At 37.2% G+C, this 19085-nt stretch overlaps 1 protein-coding gene across 2 annotated transcripts in view; it reads right to left on the bottom strand.

Moving 5' to 3' along the window:
• ZDHHC17 (zinc finger DHHC-type palmitoyltransferase 17) overlaps nucleotides 1–19085 on the bottom strand; it is a 90389-nt gene that overhangs the window by 50763 nt on the left and 20541 nt on the right. Inside the window, exon 2 of one of the 2 annotated variants that reach the window (XM_023217954.2) lies at nucleotides 5446–5549. The exons of the other annotated variant lie outside the window; for it this stretch is intronic. Within the exon in view, the coding sequence (XP_023073722.1) occupies nucleotides 5446–5549 (104 nt within the window). The remainder of the gene's footprint in view (nucleotides 1–5445; nucleotides 5550–19085) is intronic. 2 annotated transcript variants of the gene reach the window in all.

The raw sequence follows: 19085 nt of genomic DNA, 5'->3' as shown, positions 1-19085 counted from the left end.
AATACCGCACTGAAAGTGGGAAAAAAAAAAAAAAAGAATGGCTGTATGGGTCATACTTGATGCATGATTTCTACTGAATGTGTACCACTTTTGCACCACTGTATAGCTGAAAAGTCAAATCAATGTAAGCTGGTAGAACCTGTATTCATAAAAAGATAAAATACCTAAAAAGAAACCAGAAAAAATTCTAGAACTAAAATGTACAATAACTGAAGTCATTATATGGATTCAAAGACAGAAATGTCTTCAGAGACAGAAGAAAGAGTCAGCAAACATGAAGACAGAGCAATAGCAATTACTATCAAGTGTGAGAAGCAGAAAGAAAAAAGACCAAACGAAAGTGAAGACAGTCTAAGGGACCTGTGGGACACCATCAAGTAGAACATACACATTGTGGAAGTTCCAGAAAAAGAGAGAAAGAGACAGAGAGAATACTTGAAAAAAATAATAGCTGAAAACTTCCTAAATTTGAATATAAACATCAATGAAGTCAACGTAAAAGGAACTCCAAGACACCCACACTGAGACATATTATAATCAAACTTTTGAAAGTCAAAGACAAAGAGAGAATCTTGAAAGGAACAAGAGAGAAGCAACTGGTCACATACAAGGATCCTCAATAAGATTATCAGCAGATTTCTCATCAGAAACCATGGAGGCCAGAAGGTAACAGGCTGACATATCCAAAATGCTAAAAGAAAATCAATGCCAATCAAAAATCCTGTATTCAGCAAAACTGTCCTTCAAAAGTGGGGGAGAAATTAAGACATTCCCAAATAATGACTGAGAGAATCTGTTACCTGGACCTGCCCTGCAAGAAATGATCAAAGGAGACCTGCCGGGTGAAATTAAGGGACACTAAGACAGTAACTCTAAGTCATACGAAAAAATAAAGATCTCAATAATTAAATCAATACATCAGCAATTATAAAACCTAGCAAAACGTAACAATAATTTGTAACTCTACTTTTTTGTTTTCTACATGATTTAAGAGACTAATACATTAATTTAAAAACTATTAAACACTAGTATTATTGTAATTTTGGTCTGTGTGTCTACATATTGTTTCTATATAATTTTAGAGACCAATGCATTTAAAATAATTATTACTTTGTCTTTTCGAAATACAACGTATACATATGTAGTTCTGTGACATCAACAACTAAAAAGCATATAGATGAGGCTGTAAAGGAGCACAGTTTATTAGGCTATTGGAATTAATCTGTATAAATTCAATAACATAAATTCAAATGAGTGTTATAACTTTAGGATGTTAAGTGTAATATCCATAGTTATCTGCAAAGAAAAGTAACTACAGGATATACACGAAAGGAATGAGAAAGAAACTTAAACATTTCACTACAAAAATTGAACTAAACACAAAACATTCAGTAATGTAGGAAATGAGAAGGAAAAAAAACTATATGGCATATAGAAAACAAATGGAGGCCAGGCGCAGAGGTTCGTGCCTGTAATCCCAGCCCTTTGGGAGGCCAAGGCAGGCGGATCACAAGGTCAGGAGTTTGAGACCAGCCTGACCAACATGGTGAAACCCTGTCTCTACTAAAAATACAAAAATTAGCTGGGGGTGGTGGTGCACGCCTGTAATTCCAGCTACTGAGGAGGCTGAGGCAGGAGAATTGCTTGAACTCGGAAGGTAGAGATTTCAGTGAGCTGAGATTGTGCCACGGCACGCCAGCCTGGGCGACAAAGCAAGACTCTGTCTCAAAAAAAAAAAAAAAAAAGAAAGAAAACAAATGGCAAAATGACAGAAGTCCCTCTTTATTAGTAATTACTTTAAATGTAAATGGATTAAACTCTCCAACCCAAAGACAGTTTGGCAGAATAGACGGGTAAAAAAGACCCAACTACACGCTATCTACAACAGACACACTTTAGATCCAAAGGCAAATGAGTTGGAAATGAAAGTATGAAAAAAGAAATTCCATGCAAATAGTAACCAGAGGAGAGCAAGAGTGGCTACACTAATATCAGAAAATAAACTTTAAATCAAGAATGGTTACAAAAGACAAAGAAAAACATTACATATCAATAAAACGTTCAATTCAGCAAGAAGATACAATTATAAATTAAAAGCATTGAACATTTAACCTATAACATCATTAAAATATTTGAAGCAAAAATTGACAGAACTGAAGAGAGAAACAGATAGTTCTATAGCAAGAGCTAGAGGCTTTAATACCCCAACTCTCAATAATGGATGCAACAAGCAGATATAAGTAAGGAAACACAGAACTTAAGGAAACCGTGCCCAGCCTGGACTCACATATTTTTAAAAGTGAATTGAACTTATGTATCAAAATGTAGTACTGTGCCTCTTCCTCCCACTGTAAATAATTAACAATTTCTAAGCAAATATCAAGTAGAAAAGGGAAGACTGCGAACAAAATAAACTACATTCTAAAGACACAAATTTTTGGGTTTTGTCTAGTTTTTGTTATTGCTTTCTGTGTAGAAAAAACAAGATTACATGTGTCATTCTAATAAAAACCCACAGGTTGGGCATCTCTAATTCAAAAATCCAAAACATGAAATATTCCAAAATCCTTAACTTTTTGAGCACATGATACCACAGATGATCTCATGTGACAGGTGCATAAAACATAAAAAACATTCTATAAAAGCACCTTCAGGCTATGTGTATATGCAAAATAAATAAACAAGTTTAGACTTGAGTCCCACCCCAAAGATTTCTCATTGTGTATGTGCAAATATTCCAAAATCCTAAAAAATCCCAAATCCAAAACACTTCTGGGACCAAGCACTTCGAATAAGGGATACTCAACCTATATTTAGATAAGATAGTCTATTTAAACCTAAAAACAAACAAACTTACAAAAGAAAACAGAAACACAATCTTTACAGTTGTCATTGGATTTCTCTATGTTGTTGCACTCAAAACCCATGCAAAGGATGAGATCACCTTAGAATCAAATTGTTCAGATCAATCATTTTTAATCTTTTTGGGGATCACAGACCTCTTTAAAAATGTAATGAAAGTCACGGACTCTACCCAGAAACATGCTCCAACACACAAAATTCTGTATATAATTCCAAGGCATTCAGGGAAGTCTGAAGCTCCTCCCGGAGCCCAGGTAAGAATGTTAAGTAATTCACACCTTCTTAGCAAGTTCTAATAAAGGTCACATTATTCTGAGATTTGGTTTGCACTGAGTAGTGTTAAGGTTTCCAGCACTATACAGAATGAATATTAAGAGACCAAAAGCATACCAAGTCTTTATATTAGGAAAGAGTTATTTCATAATTTCACAATATGAATAAAAAATATTGTCTTACTTAGTTGACCTACTGATATAACAGATTCCACTTTAAGATTTCTTCTTGAAGAAAATATGCAGATGATCAGAAAGACCAAGAAAAATACACACCCTAAGGAAATACGACTAGTAATTCTGTGGGATGCAACGAACTTCAGACAATTCTTTTTTTGCTTGTTTTGTTTTGCTTTGTTTGAGATGGGGGTCTCACTCTTTCGCCCAGGCTGGAGTGTATTGGCATGACCATATTTCACCGCAGCCTCAAACTCTCAGGCACAAGCAGTCCTCCCACCTCAGCCTTCTGAGTAGCTGGGACCACAGGAGTATGCCATCACACCTGACATGGTTTGGATCTATTTCCCCACCCAAATCTTATGTTCAATTGTAATCCCCAATGTTGGAGATAGGGCCTGGTGAGAGGTGACTGGATCACAGGGATGGATCCTTCATGGATGGTTTGGCACCATCCCTTTGGTACTGTTCTTGTGAGAGTTCTCATGAGATTTGGCTGTTAGGAAATGTGCAATACCTCCTCCCCACTCTCTTTTCCTCCTGCTCCAGCCACGTAAGATGTACCTGCTTCCCCTTCACCTCCTGCCATGATTGTAAAGTTTCCTGAAGACTCCTCAGAAGCAGAAGCCACTACGCTTCCTGTACAGCCTGCAGAGCCATGAGCCAATTAAACCTCTTTTCTTCATAAATTATCCAGTCTCAGTATTTCTTTATAGGAGTGAGAGACTCAGTATTTCTTTATAGGAGTGAGAGAACGGACTAATACAATGCCCTACTTTTTTTTTTTTTTTTTTTTTGTAGAGACAGGGTCTCATTCTGTTGCCCAAGCTGGTCTCAAACTCCTGATCTCAAGTGATCTTCCCACATTGGCCTCCCAAAGTGTTAGGATTACAGGCATGAACTTCCACATCTGTCCAATTTCAGACAATTCTTAAAGCTCAAGAACCTATGAACTAGTTTCTCCTCTTTGCAGATGAAAATAACTGTTGTTCTTTCAACTTCCATATAATTTGCATTATAAAAAGTCAGATTTATCCTTTTCCTTTCCCTTCCTCAAAGACTGATAATATGGTATTTTGACGATATTTTAGAAAACTCTGTGATATTTCCCTTAGCACGGGTTAAATAACTAAGTAAGCCAGGCGCAGTGGCTCAAGCCTGTAATCCCAGCACTTTGGGAGGCGGAGACGGGCGGATCACGAGGTCAGGAGATCGAGACCATCCTGGCTAACACGGTGAAACCCCGTCTCTACTAAAAATACAAAAAACTAGCCGGGCGAGGTGGCGGGCGCCTGTAGTCCCAGCTACTCTGGAGGCTGAGACAGGAGAATGGCGTAAACCCGGGAGGCAGAGTTTGCAGTGAGCTGAGATCCGGCCACTGCACTCCAGCCCGGGCGACAGAGCAAGACTCCGTCTCAAAAAAAAAAAATAAATAAATAAATAAATAAATAAATAAGTAAGTAAGTAAATATGACATTAACTACGTCTTATTTCTAATCTGTGTACCTGGTTGCGGGGGGCAGAATATTGGGTGCACACTAATGTTTTCCATTTAAAGTGCTTTAATTCTAACAAAATTTTCCAATTCACCATAACTAACCTTAATATTCTTAGGGCCTAATAATATACTTCTGGAAAGATCAGCAAGTACCAAAAGCAAACAGACACATTCAATTAACCAATGGGAAATAAACTAAATTTTCTTTTCTTTTTTTTTTTTTTTTGTGAGACAGAGTTTCACTCTTGTTGCCCAGGCTGGAATGCAGTGGCACAATCTCGGCTCACTGGAACCTCCGCCTCCTTGGTTCAAGCGATTCTCCTGCCTCAGCCTCCCAAGTAGCTGGGATTATAGGCATCCACCACTGTGCCCGGCTAATTTTTATATTTTTAGTAGAGATGGGGTTTCACCATGTTGGTCAGGCTGGTCTCAAACTCCTGACCTCAGGTGATCCACCCTCCTTGTCCTCCCAGAGTGCTGAGATTACAGGTGTAAGCCACCACACCCAGCCCATAAACTAATTTTTTAATTGAGATATACGGATGTTTTTCCCAAGGTAATATGACTGTTACTCAGATTCATATTTCACTTGAAATATACATGCCAAAGAAAAAACAACTACAACAAAAACCTTACTGTGTAGCCTTGACTATGTCCCATGTGCTGTAATCATCAATATGAGTTTTCCGTCCAAGAGGTTCACCATATCCATGGTTATAATGGCTTTGGGGTTTGATTTCCTGTTAAAAAGAAAATCACACACAGGCAAGAATTGAAAAAAGAAGTACAGAAAATATTTATATATATATTATAGTAGTGCTTTTTGTTGTTTGAGAAATGCTAATTACTGAAATAATTAAGTTTATCTTATCCTAAAGTCTATACTCTTATATTTATTTTTTTTTTATTTTTACTTTTTGAGATGGAGTCTCACTCTGTCGCCCAGGCTGGAGTGCAGTAATGCAATCTCAGTTCACTATAACCTCCGCCTCCCAGGTTCAAGCGATTCTCCTGCCTCAGCCTCCTGAGTAGCTGAGACTACAGGCATGTGCCACCACACCCGGCTAATTTTTTGTATTTTCAGTTGAGACAGGGTTTCACCATGTTAGCCAGGATGGTGTGGATCTCCTGATCTCGTGATCCGCCCGCCTCAGCCTCCCAAAGTGCTGGGATTACAGGCGTGAGCCACCGTGTGTGTGTGTGGCCAAGTCTACACTCTTTGGGGAAAAAGCTTGTTCAAAGAGATCTACCCATTTTACACATTCTCAAGCTAAAAAAATCTGTAAGATTAGAAACAAGTAACAACTTAGCAACTGAGGTTAATCTTCAGCTCCATAGAACTCTCTTACCTCATCATCAAATCAACTCATTCTCTCTGAACAATTTTTCTATTACTCTAGTATGACCCACAGCTCTTACACTCTACTTTTAAAACCTTCATCACATGCACTACCCTATTCCTCAAATAAACTCTAAGGTCCTAAAGGAAGGAACCTATGGATATTGTTTTTCTATTATTCTCAGATATCACCTTTCCTAAAATTCTTTCATGCTCCCAGCTACCATTAAATGATTAAGGAATGGAGCAGTGCTGATAAAAGGTAAATCTGCTTGAATAGGCCTAAAAATGTCAATATCCTTTTAAAAAGGTTTTATATAAAAATCTATACATATAAGATTTAATTTACATAAAAATTTAAATGACAGTTTCAAAGAATATTACATCCATTCAAAGCTTACATGCTGTAATTTTCTATCAAAAATACAAAATTTGCTATATATAGTCAATTTCCCCAATACAACGTAGCACTAAAATTGTTTCTTTTATATAAAAACAGAAAAACTGAGTTTGTTCAGCTCCAATAACATCTGTTGAAACTGCTGTGTTTCTGATATTTTTCACAAACATATGTGTAAATATAAATAAAAGGAAAAATCATAAAATATTTGGAAATAAATCCTTAGAACACTACATGCTCTCTTGCCTCTGATAAACCACCTTCCACTGATACTTAATCATAAAAGAGTATTTTACTAGAGGAAAAAGCTATTTAGCTTACTCTAGCCATTCAAATAGTGTGGGAAGTTCTAAAACTCATTCGTTTGAACCATAAATTTAGAAGACTATCAATCTGAATATTTTCAATGAAAAGGAATTTGAAAGTTTCACACAAATTCTGCTTAGCATATAATCTTTCAACAAGTAAATGCTTAGTTCCTTATGAAAATGCTATAGTCAATGTTAAAATACCTCAGGAATAATTATATATCCACATTAGTAGAAGAAAGGAAATATACATCATTCTTAAGCCAAGATTCACAATATACTGCAGATAGTTTACTAAATGATTTTTTAAGAGGTTGTTCTCAAACTCCATTAAAATAGAATAGCTTAAGTAGGCTTAGTATTTTGAGTACATACAAGGTTCTGAATAACTAACAAAGCAAGCCAATACATAAGACTTATCCATTTAATTTCTTTAAATCTTTTCTATTTAATTTCTCCACAGAATTCCAGTTTTCAATCTGTCTACGCTCTATATTCAGTGGGGTAAAGAAAAATACTTCTAAGCCAGTAACACTTTCTTATGTCTAAATTTTCTTTTCTGATTCTATTCTCTCCAACCACAGGGAAAATAATTTTTTTAACCTTCAACTTTGACATCTATATGGCTGTAAGATACCTGAAAAAGAATAAAAACTTGATCACAGCTTTCAGGGAGATGGAATAATATACCCAACAAAACATGTATTGAGAGCCTATTATACATAAAGCTCCCTACAATGAACACCGGGACCCCGCCCAGGATAGGGTAAGACATGTGCAACGTTAAAGAGAGTGTCAAAAAACTCAGTAATCAAGATCAACAACAAAAACAACAACATTTTAATGGAATATTTTTAAAACAAAACCAATGCAACACACACACACACACACACACACACACACACCCACCCATGAACCAAACATTAACATTTTAAAACAGAGACAGCATCAGAATCACTAACTGTTCCTTTTGCACCAGGCCCTACTATGGCTCAGAGCATCACTGTGCATGTATACAAAATATAGCCTGTCATCCTGAAATCCTGAAGGACTTCCAATCCAGAATGGAAAGACAAAGTAGGGAAGAAAAATAAGTCAAATATTATAAGCAAGAGCCTTCCAATAATAAGTAAACACACAGATAAAGACAACATAATATCCAAAAGGTAATAACATAACTTGAAACAACTCTGAATTTGAAAATGTGCTACGGCAAAATGCTATTCTTTTTTACTATGGACAAATAAATTGCTTTTACATACAAATAATATTAATAGAATAAAAATAAGTATCTTTCTGAGGATTACTATCATAAAGTTTTCAAGTAACTTTAATTTTATTTTCATGCCCAGAGACCTCACTTACTGTACATGATTAAATTGTATTCTCAGTTTGTTTCACTGACATTGCCAAATGTGAGCTTACAAATGTTACTGGAAATTAGACTTTTTTCCAGTAACATATTAAAATTAACCAATATCAGTATCTGCTTTGTGCCACCTATAAGGTTGTTTTTACTTCTTTAGTAAAAGGTATCTGATTTTTTAAAAGATGCCTTTAATTAAACATATCTCGAATAATTCTAGAGCAGCAGAGCTACACTCACTAAAGAAAAGGTGTATAAGAAAATCTCCAACCTGCTTTATTACCAAATTTTGTAATAAAGAACTTTGTTTCTCGCTTTTAAACAGACTGGATACCGGTTTATCTCTGGGACTAGTACCTTGTCAATGTGACAAATGACAACACTCTATCAAGATAACCACAGCTATCAATAGGCCTAGGAGTAACAGTTCTAATTTAAAAACATATTTTTAACATGTTCATATAAATAAGCATATCTAACAAATGTAGATAATAATTTTAAGTTAAAAATTTGCTTTTATATATTAAATATATTTTCAACATACAATTATTTAGTTAATTCAATTCCTTAAAGTCCTGTACTTCTTCCTCAATGTTAATGGAAACCAAGAGGCAGTTTAATTGCTATCTCTACCAAGAAAAGCAAGATTAATTTTAAAATATGTATATGGGTCATTGTAACTTTTAAGAATACAGTAATTCCATTAGAAGCAGCTTCGTATAACAGAAAAAAAGTCCTTGACTGAGAGGCTAATGAACTGAAAGTCTGCCACTCCCCTACCTAGGGAATGCCTAGCAAGTCAATTAACTGCTATAGGGTACAGATCTCGCCATTGTAAAAAGGGATGAATAAAATAAGCAAAAAGTTCCTCTGAGATGCCTCAAGAGTGGAAGAGCTCAGAGATTTCAAACTCCACACATTCATTCCCTTGTTTTGAGGCAGAGCCTCATTCTGTCACCCAGGCTGGACTGCAGTCGCATGATCTCAGCTCACTGCAACCCCTGCCTCCCAGGTACAATCGATTCTCCTGCCTCAGCCTCCTGAGTAGCTGGGACTACAGGCGCACACCACCACGCCTGGTTAATTTTTGTATTTTTAGTAGAGACAGGGTTTCACCATGTTGGCCAGGCTGGTCTGAAACTCCTGGCCTCAAGTGATCCGCCACTTTGGCCTCCCAAAGTGCTGAGATTACAGGCGTGAGCCACTGCACGCAGCCTCATTCTCATCTTAAACAAAGCACTTCGTTATTTGTTTTTAGATACTGGGTATCAAAAACTTTAAGCAAATTAAATTTAGCATAGTTTATCTGAGCAAAGGACAACTCATGAATCTGACAACATTAATACCCAGAAGAGGTTCAGAGTGCTCAGCTTCAGAGCATGAGCACAGGGCTGAACCTGGAAGCAAAGCAATTACTTGATTAGCCATACTAGCTATGCATTTACCTTATTGGATCATGATCCAGTAGAAGGTCCTAAGTTAGAGGTTAGTTGGCGATTTCCAACTGATAACGTCTCTAGAGAGACATAAGTTTCATGTCACTGTTTTCATTGAATTGGGTTTGGGTTTGCTTATGTACGACCCCAGGACATGCAGCTTTATACAAGATTTCTTCAATTAAAGGTTTAGCTGCTTTCTAAAAAAAAAAGTTCTGAAACTTCTAGATTAGACACTCTCCAAGTTCTTTCTAAGGGGAACATACAATGATTTCATATATTTTAAAAAATTATAGACACTTGGAAGATTCTTAACATTATCTAGTTTACAGTCACAAGGTTTTTTTGTTTGTTTGTTTTAATAGCCATGGCTTTGAAGAAAACTGGAAGAAGAGAAATTACCTCCAAAATCTGCTACTATAGGTAGCAGACAGTAGACAGGAATGGTAGACAGGAATGGGAAGAACTGGGATAAGTTGAGCTGTGATAAAACACTGCGGCTAAGAGAAAGCAACATGACGAGATTCGATCTCGAGGCTTTTGTCAGGCGCGGTGGCTCAAGCCTGTACTCCCAGCACTCTGGGAGGCCGAGGCGGGCGGATCACAAGGTCAAGGGATTCAGACCATCCTGGCTAACATGGTGAAACCCCGTCTCTACTAAAAATACAAAAAATTAGCCAGGCGTGGTGGCTCATGCCTGTAGTCCCAGCTACTCCGGAGGCTAAGGCAGGAGGAATGGCGTGAACCCGGGAGGCCGGAGCTTGACAGTCAGCCGAGATCACGCCACTGCACTGCACTCCAGCCTGGGCGGCAGGCGAGACTCCGTCTCAAAAAGTAAACAAACAAACAAAAAGCATACATATAAAGCTCCTTTTAAGAAAATTATTTCACCCCAAATTACATTTGCAAAATAAAGGCATTTTGCTACAGCCATAGAAATTGGGGGGAAAAATGGGCAACAAAGGAAAACCTAAGGTAGCGATTTCTTCTAAATTATAGGGATATCATAAGGATTTTTAAAGGAATGCTTATTGTTTATAATAAAAAGAGGGCATAAGCATAAAAATACATAACCAAGTGAACAACAAATGGCAAGAAAAACCAGTTTCCCCTACAAAATCATAAAATAACTCTTCTAAATAAATGTAATTAGTTAACAGTGCCAGCAGATGGCACTATACTCAAGACAGACTCTTACAACCTACCTGAAACACCATGTTTTCTCGGCTTTTATTACTTTTAATTGACACATAATAATTATACCTATTTATGGGATACAGTGTGATATTTCAAAACATGTATACAATGTACAATGACCAAAATAGGATAATCAGCATATCCATCACCTCAAAATTGATCATTTCTTTGTGTTGGGAACATTCAAAATCTGTGCTTCTATGTTTGAAAATATACAATAAATTGTTTATTAGTCACTCTGTAGTACTACAGAACACTAGGACTTATTCCTCCTAACTAGCTGTACTTTTATATCCATTAACCCACCTTTATCCTACTCCTCCTCTTTCCTGCCTCTAGTAACCACTATTATACTCTCTACTTCTGAGATTAACTTCTTTAGCTTTCATGTATGGGTGAGAACATAAGGTTCATCTTTGTGATGAACTGTCTTTCACGAAAGACTGAACAAAACTGATTTAGGGAAACATTTGGGAAAATATTCATCAACCTTAGCTTCCTTAAATAATGGTTTTCACTTCATTTCCTTCTAACATTAATCCGTATCTATACATGTATGTGTAACAATATATGTATTATATTGTATGTAGTGTATTGTAATGTCTTTCCACAGACATTTGATGGATATTTATTTATTCATTTATTTAGAGATAGATAGAGTCTCGCTCTGTCACCCAGGCTGAAGTGCAGTGGTATTATCTTGGCTCGCTGCAACCTCCACCTCCTGGGTTCAACTGATTCTCCTGCCTCAGTCTCCAGAGTAGCTGGGACTACAGATGAGTGTCACCAAGCTCAGCTAAAGTTTTGTATTTTTAGTAGAGACGGGGTTTCACCATGTTGGCCAGGCTGGTCTCAAACTCCTGACCTCAAGTGATCCACCCACCTCGGTCTCCCAATGGGATTACAGGTGTGCTCCACCGCACCCAGCCTGATGAGCATTTAAGCACATGCCTATATGCATATGTTTCTCTCCTCTTACTATCTCTTTACAAATAAGCTTCATTTTGTATAAGAGTTCTAGATTTACAAAAACAATGTCGAGAGTAGTTCTCATATTCCCCATGCTGTTTCCCCTATTATCAACAGCTAACAGTATGATACATTACCTTTAAAGAACCAATATTGATACACTATTATTAATTAAGTCCATACTTTGAGCAGAGTTCATTAGTTTTTGTCTAATGTCCTTTTTGTTCCAGGATCCCATCCAGGATACCACCTTACACGTAGTTCTCATGGCTCCCTAGGTTACTCTTGGCTGTGACGCCTCTCAGACTTTCCTTGTTTTTGATGACCTTGACGGTTTTGAGAATAACTAGTCAGGTATTTTGTAGAACGGCCCTCAACTGGATTTCTTTGATTTTTTTTTTTTTTTTTTTTCTCATTACTAGACTGAAGTTACATGTTTTAAGGGGGAACTATTGTTTTTAATCTAACCTTATTTGTTTCAGATTTCTTTCAACACTCCTTTACAATCTTTATTTCCCCAAATGTTTATGTATTTTTACATAGTCTGTAATCATAGTACTCACACCCTTAATATTCTTCCCTTTTATGTTTCTTTATACCATTACATATAGTTTTTATAAGTACTGCTTTGAACCGTTAGTCACTCTGCATATACCAATATATACCACTGCATATACCAATGTATCAAAATGTTCTGAAACATTTCCCAATTGCTGAACATTTTTAGGTTATTCTTACATGTCATAACTGAGCTGAGATTGTGTATTTTAGGCATTCCTCTTCTCTGTCTTCCCCTAACATTCTCTTCACCATTAAACTTTAAGCTATGACAGGGTGGGAATCCTATCTTAATCATTTGTGTATGCCCAGTGCTTCGGACAGAGCCTAGCACAAATAATACTGGTCTCCTTAAATGAAAGAATAAAAGGATGAATTTTTCCTCACTACTGAAAAGTACTTTAACTCATTTAATATTTCTTCATTTTAACTGGGATAAACTCCTAGAGACAGATTCTTAAAGGGTATGAATATTTTTATGGTTCTTAACATGGTATCTAAATTGTTTTGCAAAAGAATTATAATCTGAACAGCAATACATGATTAACTATTTCTCCATAAACTCACTAGTACTGGGTGTTATTTTTAAATTCTCCACTACTTAAATAGAGTAAGAAAGACTTGCTGGGCGCAGTGGCTCGTGCCTGTATTCCCAGCACTTTGGGAGGCCAACGCGGGCAGATCACCTGAGGTCAGGGGCTTGAGATCAGCCTGACCAACATGGAGAAATCCCGTCTCTACTAAAAGTACAAAATTAGCTGGGTGTAGTGGCTCATGTCTGTAATCCCAGCTACTCAGGAGGCTGAGGCAGGAGAATCACTTGAACCCAGGAGGTGGAGGTTGCAGTGAGCAGAGATTGTGCCACTGCACTCTAGCCTGGACAACAAGAGCAAAACTCGGTCTCAAAAAAAAAAAAAAAAAAAAAAAGACTTGCAAATGCAATTTTAAATATATTTTCCTATCCTATTTCATCTTTTGGGAATTACCTGTTCATATCTTTTGGTCATTTTATTGTACTTGACTCCTGAAATTTGCTTAATATATTTGAATTAGACTTTTATACATATATATGATTAAATATTAATCTTTTTCATACTGATCTAAAGACGTCTGTTCCATGTTTAGAACTGTTCATTTATGCTTTCAATATAATTCAGAGATTATACCCTTTATAGCCACATGTATTAATCTTTTCCTTGTGCTTTTTTGGTTTTCATTTTTATATTTCAATACTGCTACAATTATTAGTGCTATTCATGAAATATTTTCATTTCTCTTCTCAGGCACAAGGTTGAACTGTACACCCTTGGCCCTCTGAAAGATAAGTGTGCCCAAGTGATTGACCATGTGATCTTAACCAATGGAATATGAATAAAAAGGATGTATTGCTTTCAGAGAACAAGTTTAAGAGTCAATATGCAATTCCCCAGTCTTTCTTTCCAACTGCCAAGGAGATTGGCAATCTTCTCGAGAGTAGAGATAATCACTGGATAGAATAGCTACTATCCAACCCACAATGTATGTGTAGCATAAACTACTAACATTTTTTTAAGGGACAGGGTCTCACCATGTTGCCCAGGCTAGAGTATGGTGGCTATGCACAGACGTGATCATCACCCACTACAGCCTCGAACTCCTGGGCTCAAGCAATCCTCCTGTCTCAGCCTCCTGAGTAGTTGGTACTACAGGTGCACACCACCGCGCTCAGCTAAGCCACTGAAATTTAAGGTTGTTACTGCAGCAAAACATAGCTTATCCAGACTAACATGATTCTGAGAGTTGTTTAGCTTGATAAACAACTAAATGGATAAATGAATCTATATAAATTTGGGAAATGGATCTATATAAATCATTTTCATTGTATTTTGAAGCTGGTTATAACATAGTATACACAGATTTATCTTATATGCAGCCACGATGTTAAACTATCATCTCTGATTTTAGGTATCTTTGAATATTGTAAGAATACAAGTACTATCAACTCTCCTGCACGTGCAAGAGAGAGAGAGAGTGTGTGTGTGTATTTTCACTCCATGGCCGATGGCATTGGTAAAAACATCAAATGCAATATTGGAAAAGTAAAATGAGAATAGTTCCTTATTTCCATATTATTTTTCCTCCATTTTTAATACTTAATGTATTTAGTGTTTCTTCATTATAAAGTTGTTCAATCATCCTTATTCAAATATATTCCAGGGAATGCATAACACTGTATATGGATTAAAATGCCCACTTGATTGGGCATAAAAATGCCAACAGGCTCTTACATTATAGAATACGGCCAATTTAATATTTCATTTGAGATTCTCAATTTCATCCTGTAAAGATTATGACTAGTATTATTTTTATGTTATCTCCTAGTTGATATTATGAAAGTGACCTTCACTCTTCCCCTTGACCTCCCTTCTCCACCACAGGCCAACTCTTCTTATCAGCAGCCCACACTCAAGTCGTGGCCACATTTCCACTAGGTCCCAGAAAACTAGGGCGGACATAAAATGACTCTGGAAAATTCCAAGGAAAAAGTACCTTCTAAGTATTTTAATTTAAATTGTTTTATTTTGGTTTTTTAAATGTTTGCCTCAAGTGCACGTGTAAATTATTTAAATATAATTACCAAAATGTAATTTGAATGGCAAAGAAACATAGCTGAAAATCCTAAAAAGTAGTGTAAACTATCTCTTAGAAGAAGTGCAAAAACACCATCTTTGACTGAGAATAAACAAAGACATTTAGGCATCTAGTTCAGCAGGCAACCGAGATCAATCAGGGAGTTTTGAGGAAGGAAGTAACAGAATTAGATATACAATTTTAATAGATCATCTAAAGATTTTTTTTCCTTTCCACCATTCCCACAATTTATACTTCTGCCTTTCCTGTGCTATTTACTAGAAGGCATTCCTAACTATCAAAATGTCCAAGCTAGAAACATTCAGCTGGGTGCAGTGGTACATACTTATAATCCCCACAACTCATGAGGCTGATGAGGAAGGATCACATGCAGCCAGGAGTTTGAGACCAGTCTAAGGAACATAGTGAGACTCTGTCTCTAAAAATAAAAATTGAAAAGGCCGGGCACAGTGGTTCACGCCTGTAATCCCAGCACTTTGAGAGGCCATGGTGGGTGGATTGCTTGAGTTTAGGAGTTCGAGACCAATGTGACCAACATGGTAAAACCACATCTCTACTAAAAATACAAAAATTTAGCCAGGTGTTGTGGCAGGTGCCTGTAATCCCAGCTCCTCAGTGGGCTGAGGCAGGTGATTCACTTCAACCCAGAAGAGGCTGTAGTGAGCCAAGATCGTGCCACCGCAACACAGCCTGGATGACAGAGCAAGACTCTGTCTCAAAAATAAATAACTAAAAATAAAAAAATCAGCTGGGCTTAATGGCATGCACCTGTAATCCCAGCGACTCAGGAGGCTGTGATGGGAGGATCACTTGAGCCTACAGTAAACTGTGATCACACCACTGCACTCCTGGGCAACAGAGCAAGACCCCAGCTCTTCAAAAAAGAAAAAAGAAACAGAAAACTCATTCCCCCTTGATTCTTTATCCCACAGCTTCAAATATTCACCAAGTCACAATCCTTCTTTTCTCAAAACAAATCTGTCCCTTCCTCTGTATTAGTATTCTCACAAATGGTCTACCCATATTACTGTCCCTATCACTCCCTTACTTAAAATCCTTAAAATCATACATATAGGGTAAAGAGAGTACATTTCAGCAATCATACAAAATACTTCATGAAGTGGTCCCAATTTACTTTTTCCAGCTTTAGTGTCCACTGTTCCCTTCTACACATCCTACACATTTACGTACACCAGTCATTCCAAGAAGTCATGTACTTTTAAAAACCTCAGTATCTTTGTGCTCATGTTAGCTATTCTACTTAAAAGACACACTCCATCTCAGGCTCAGGCAAACCTTTACAAATTATAATTCAATTCACAATTCAAGAGTCACCACAGCCTTCTTTGTCCCACGCAGTTAAATGACCTATTTTGTGTGCCCCTGTGCTATGCAAATAAATTATTACAGAGGACTAAGGATGGTGGACAATAATTTTTTCAAGTTTACAATGGGTTTATCAGGACATGACCACCATCATAAGTAGAGAAGTATCTGGACTCACAATGGTTCAACTTATAATTTTTAACTTTATGATGGATTTAACAGAGTATTAAATGCATTTCTGACTTATGATGAGTTTAGGGGGATGTGGTCCCATCGTTAAGGTGAGGCGTATGAGGGGACCTCAAAAAGTTTGCAGAAAAAAATGGAATCAAAAGATTAAAAATATAAACTTCACTTCTCAACATAATAAAGCCCCATCAAGTTCAAGACACTTTTGTAAATGATATCAGTCATTCAGTCCACCCCTAAAAAACTGAAGGTCCTGAGAATTTAACCATGTCAATGCAATATTTTTCACATTATTACCTGAAAAAAATGGGTGCCCTTTAAAGATTTTTTAAGATTAGGGAACAAAAAGAAGTTAGAAGGAGCTAATTCAGAACTGTAAGGTGGATGTCTAGTGATTTCTCATTGAAACTCCCAAAATTGTCCTTTCTGATGAGAGAAAATAGTAGGAGCATTGTCATAGTAGAGAAGGACTCTCTGGTAAAGCTTTCCCAGGCATTTTCTCTGCTAAAGCTTTGGCTAGCCTTCTCATAATAAGCAGATGTTGTCATTCTTTGGCACTCCAGAAAGTAAACAAGCAAAATGCCTTGAGCATCCAAAATTCTGTTACCACAACCTTTACTCATGACTTTTTGCTTTTGCTTTGAGTAGACCACTGGTAGCCACTGCTTTGATTGTGCTTTGTCTTCAGGATCATACTGGTAAAGACATGTTCATCTCCTGTCACAATTCTTCAAATAAATGCTTCAGGATCTTGATTAAAAACTCTGCTCTTGTCTGCAGCCAGTATGTATGCAAGCGTTTTGGCACCCATCTCGTGGAAAGTTGGCTCAGCTTCTTCGGTCAGAATTGTATAAGTTGAACCAGTTGAGATGTCATGTCTCTGGTGTTGGTTCTTGTTTCTGCTGTTAATCCTCCACCCTGTTCAATTAGGGCATGAACAAGATGAATTTTTTCCTCACAAATTGACATCGATGGTCTTCTGCCGCTGGCTTCATCTTCAACATCACCTTATCCTTTCTTAGAACAAGTTATCCATTTATATACTGCTGATTTCTTTGGGACATTGTCTCCATAAACTTTCACAAAGCATCAATGATTTCACCATCTTCTACCCGAGCTTCACCATAAATTTGATGTTTGTTCTTGTTTTGATTTTAGTAGAATTCATGTTGCTCTGATAAGGGCTCTTTTCAAACTGATGTCTTATCCTTCTCAATGCCTCAAACTAGATCTGGTTTAGACATGTTACAACAAGTTAGTTAAAAGTTTATTTTGGTGCAAAAAAAAATTTGAAATCCACATACAGTTTTTTCATAATACACATTTTCCACAAACTTTTTGAAACCTATATATATTGTGTGGTGGTATATGTGCTAGTTTAGTATTGTTGCTCTAATAAATTACCACAAACTTAGTGGTTTAAAACAACACAAATTCATTATCTTACAGTTCTGGAGATGAGAAGTCCAAAATCATCACTAGGCTAAAGTCAAAATGTCAGCAGGGCTACACACTCTGCTCCCTCCAGAGGCTCTAGGGGAGAATCAGTTCCTTGCCTCTTCTACCCCTCTTGCGTACTGGCATAATCAAGGCCAACATTTTCAGATCTCTCTCCACTGTTTTTACATTGCCTTCTTCTCTGTGTATATGTTCAAATCTCCCTCCACCTCCCTCTTACATGGACATATGTGATTACATTTAGGGCTCAGCTAACCAAAATAATCCCTCCATCTCAAGATACTTAATTATCTCTGTAAAAACTCTTTTTCCTGATAAGGTAACATTTATAGGTTCCAGAGATTAGGACCTGATATCTTTGAGAAACCATTATTGTGCCTACTAAAGGATGAAAATAAGAGTGGAGAAGTGAGAAGAGATAAAATCTGTATTCCATGGTGATACGGTTTGGCTCTGTGTCCCCATTCAAATCTCATCTTGAATTGTATTCCCCAGGTATTGAGGGAAGCACCTGATGGGAGGTGACTGGATTATCGGGGCAGTTTCCACTATACTGTTCTCATGATAATGAGTTCTCATGAGATCTGATGGTTTCATAAGTATTCGACAGTTCCTCCTTCACGTACCCCACTCCTCTTTCCTGCCACCACGTAAGACGTGCCTGCTTCCCCTTCCACTACGATTACAAGTTTCCTGAGGCCTCCCCAGCCATGTGGCACTGTGAGTCAATTAAATATCTTTCCTTTATAAATTACCCAGTCTCGGGTATTTCTTTATAGCGGTGTGACAACAGACTAACACACATGGCTGGAGCTTTGTAGTTTTCTTTTAGCTATCAAATACCCTCAATCATGGGAGAAGCCTAACCTTGGGGTCTCTCTTGTGGGACATTTTGAGAGATGTGAAATTCACCCTGTGGGGACTGACTAACTTTCTACTTGACCAAACTTTCGTCAGGCTCCTCTGAGCCCTCTTCTCAACTAGGCCTCAATGTTGGCCCTTGCATTTGGGGGCCTGCATATCCCAATTTTTGTAAGCATTCTGCTAAGTCAATTAGAGAGAATTCCCCACCCTCAGTATCTGATGACCTTGGCCTGCC

Source organism: Piliocolobus tephrosceles, chromosome 10 (genome assembly GCF_002776525.5).
Source record: "Piliocolobus tephrosceles isolate RC106 chromosome 10, ASM277652v3, whole genome shotgun sequence".
In the NCBI taxonomy this organism is placed as follows: domain Eukaryota; kingdom Metazoa; phylum Chordata; class Mammalia; order Primates; family Cercopithecidae; genus Piliocolobus; species Piliocolobus tephrosceles.
This window is presented reverse-complemented; position numbering and strand designations above follow the sequence as displayed.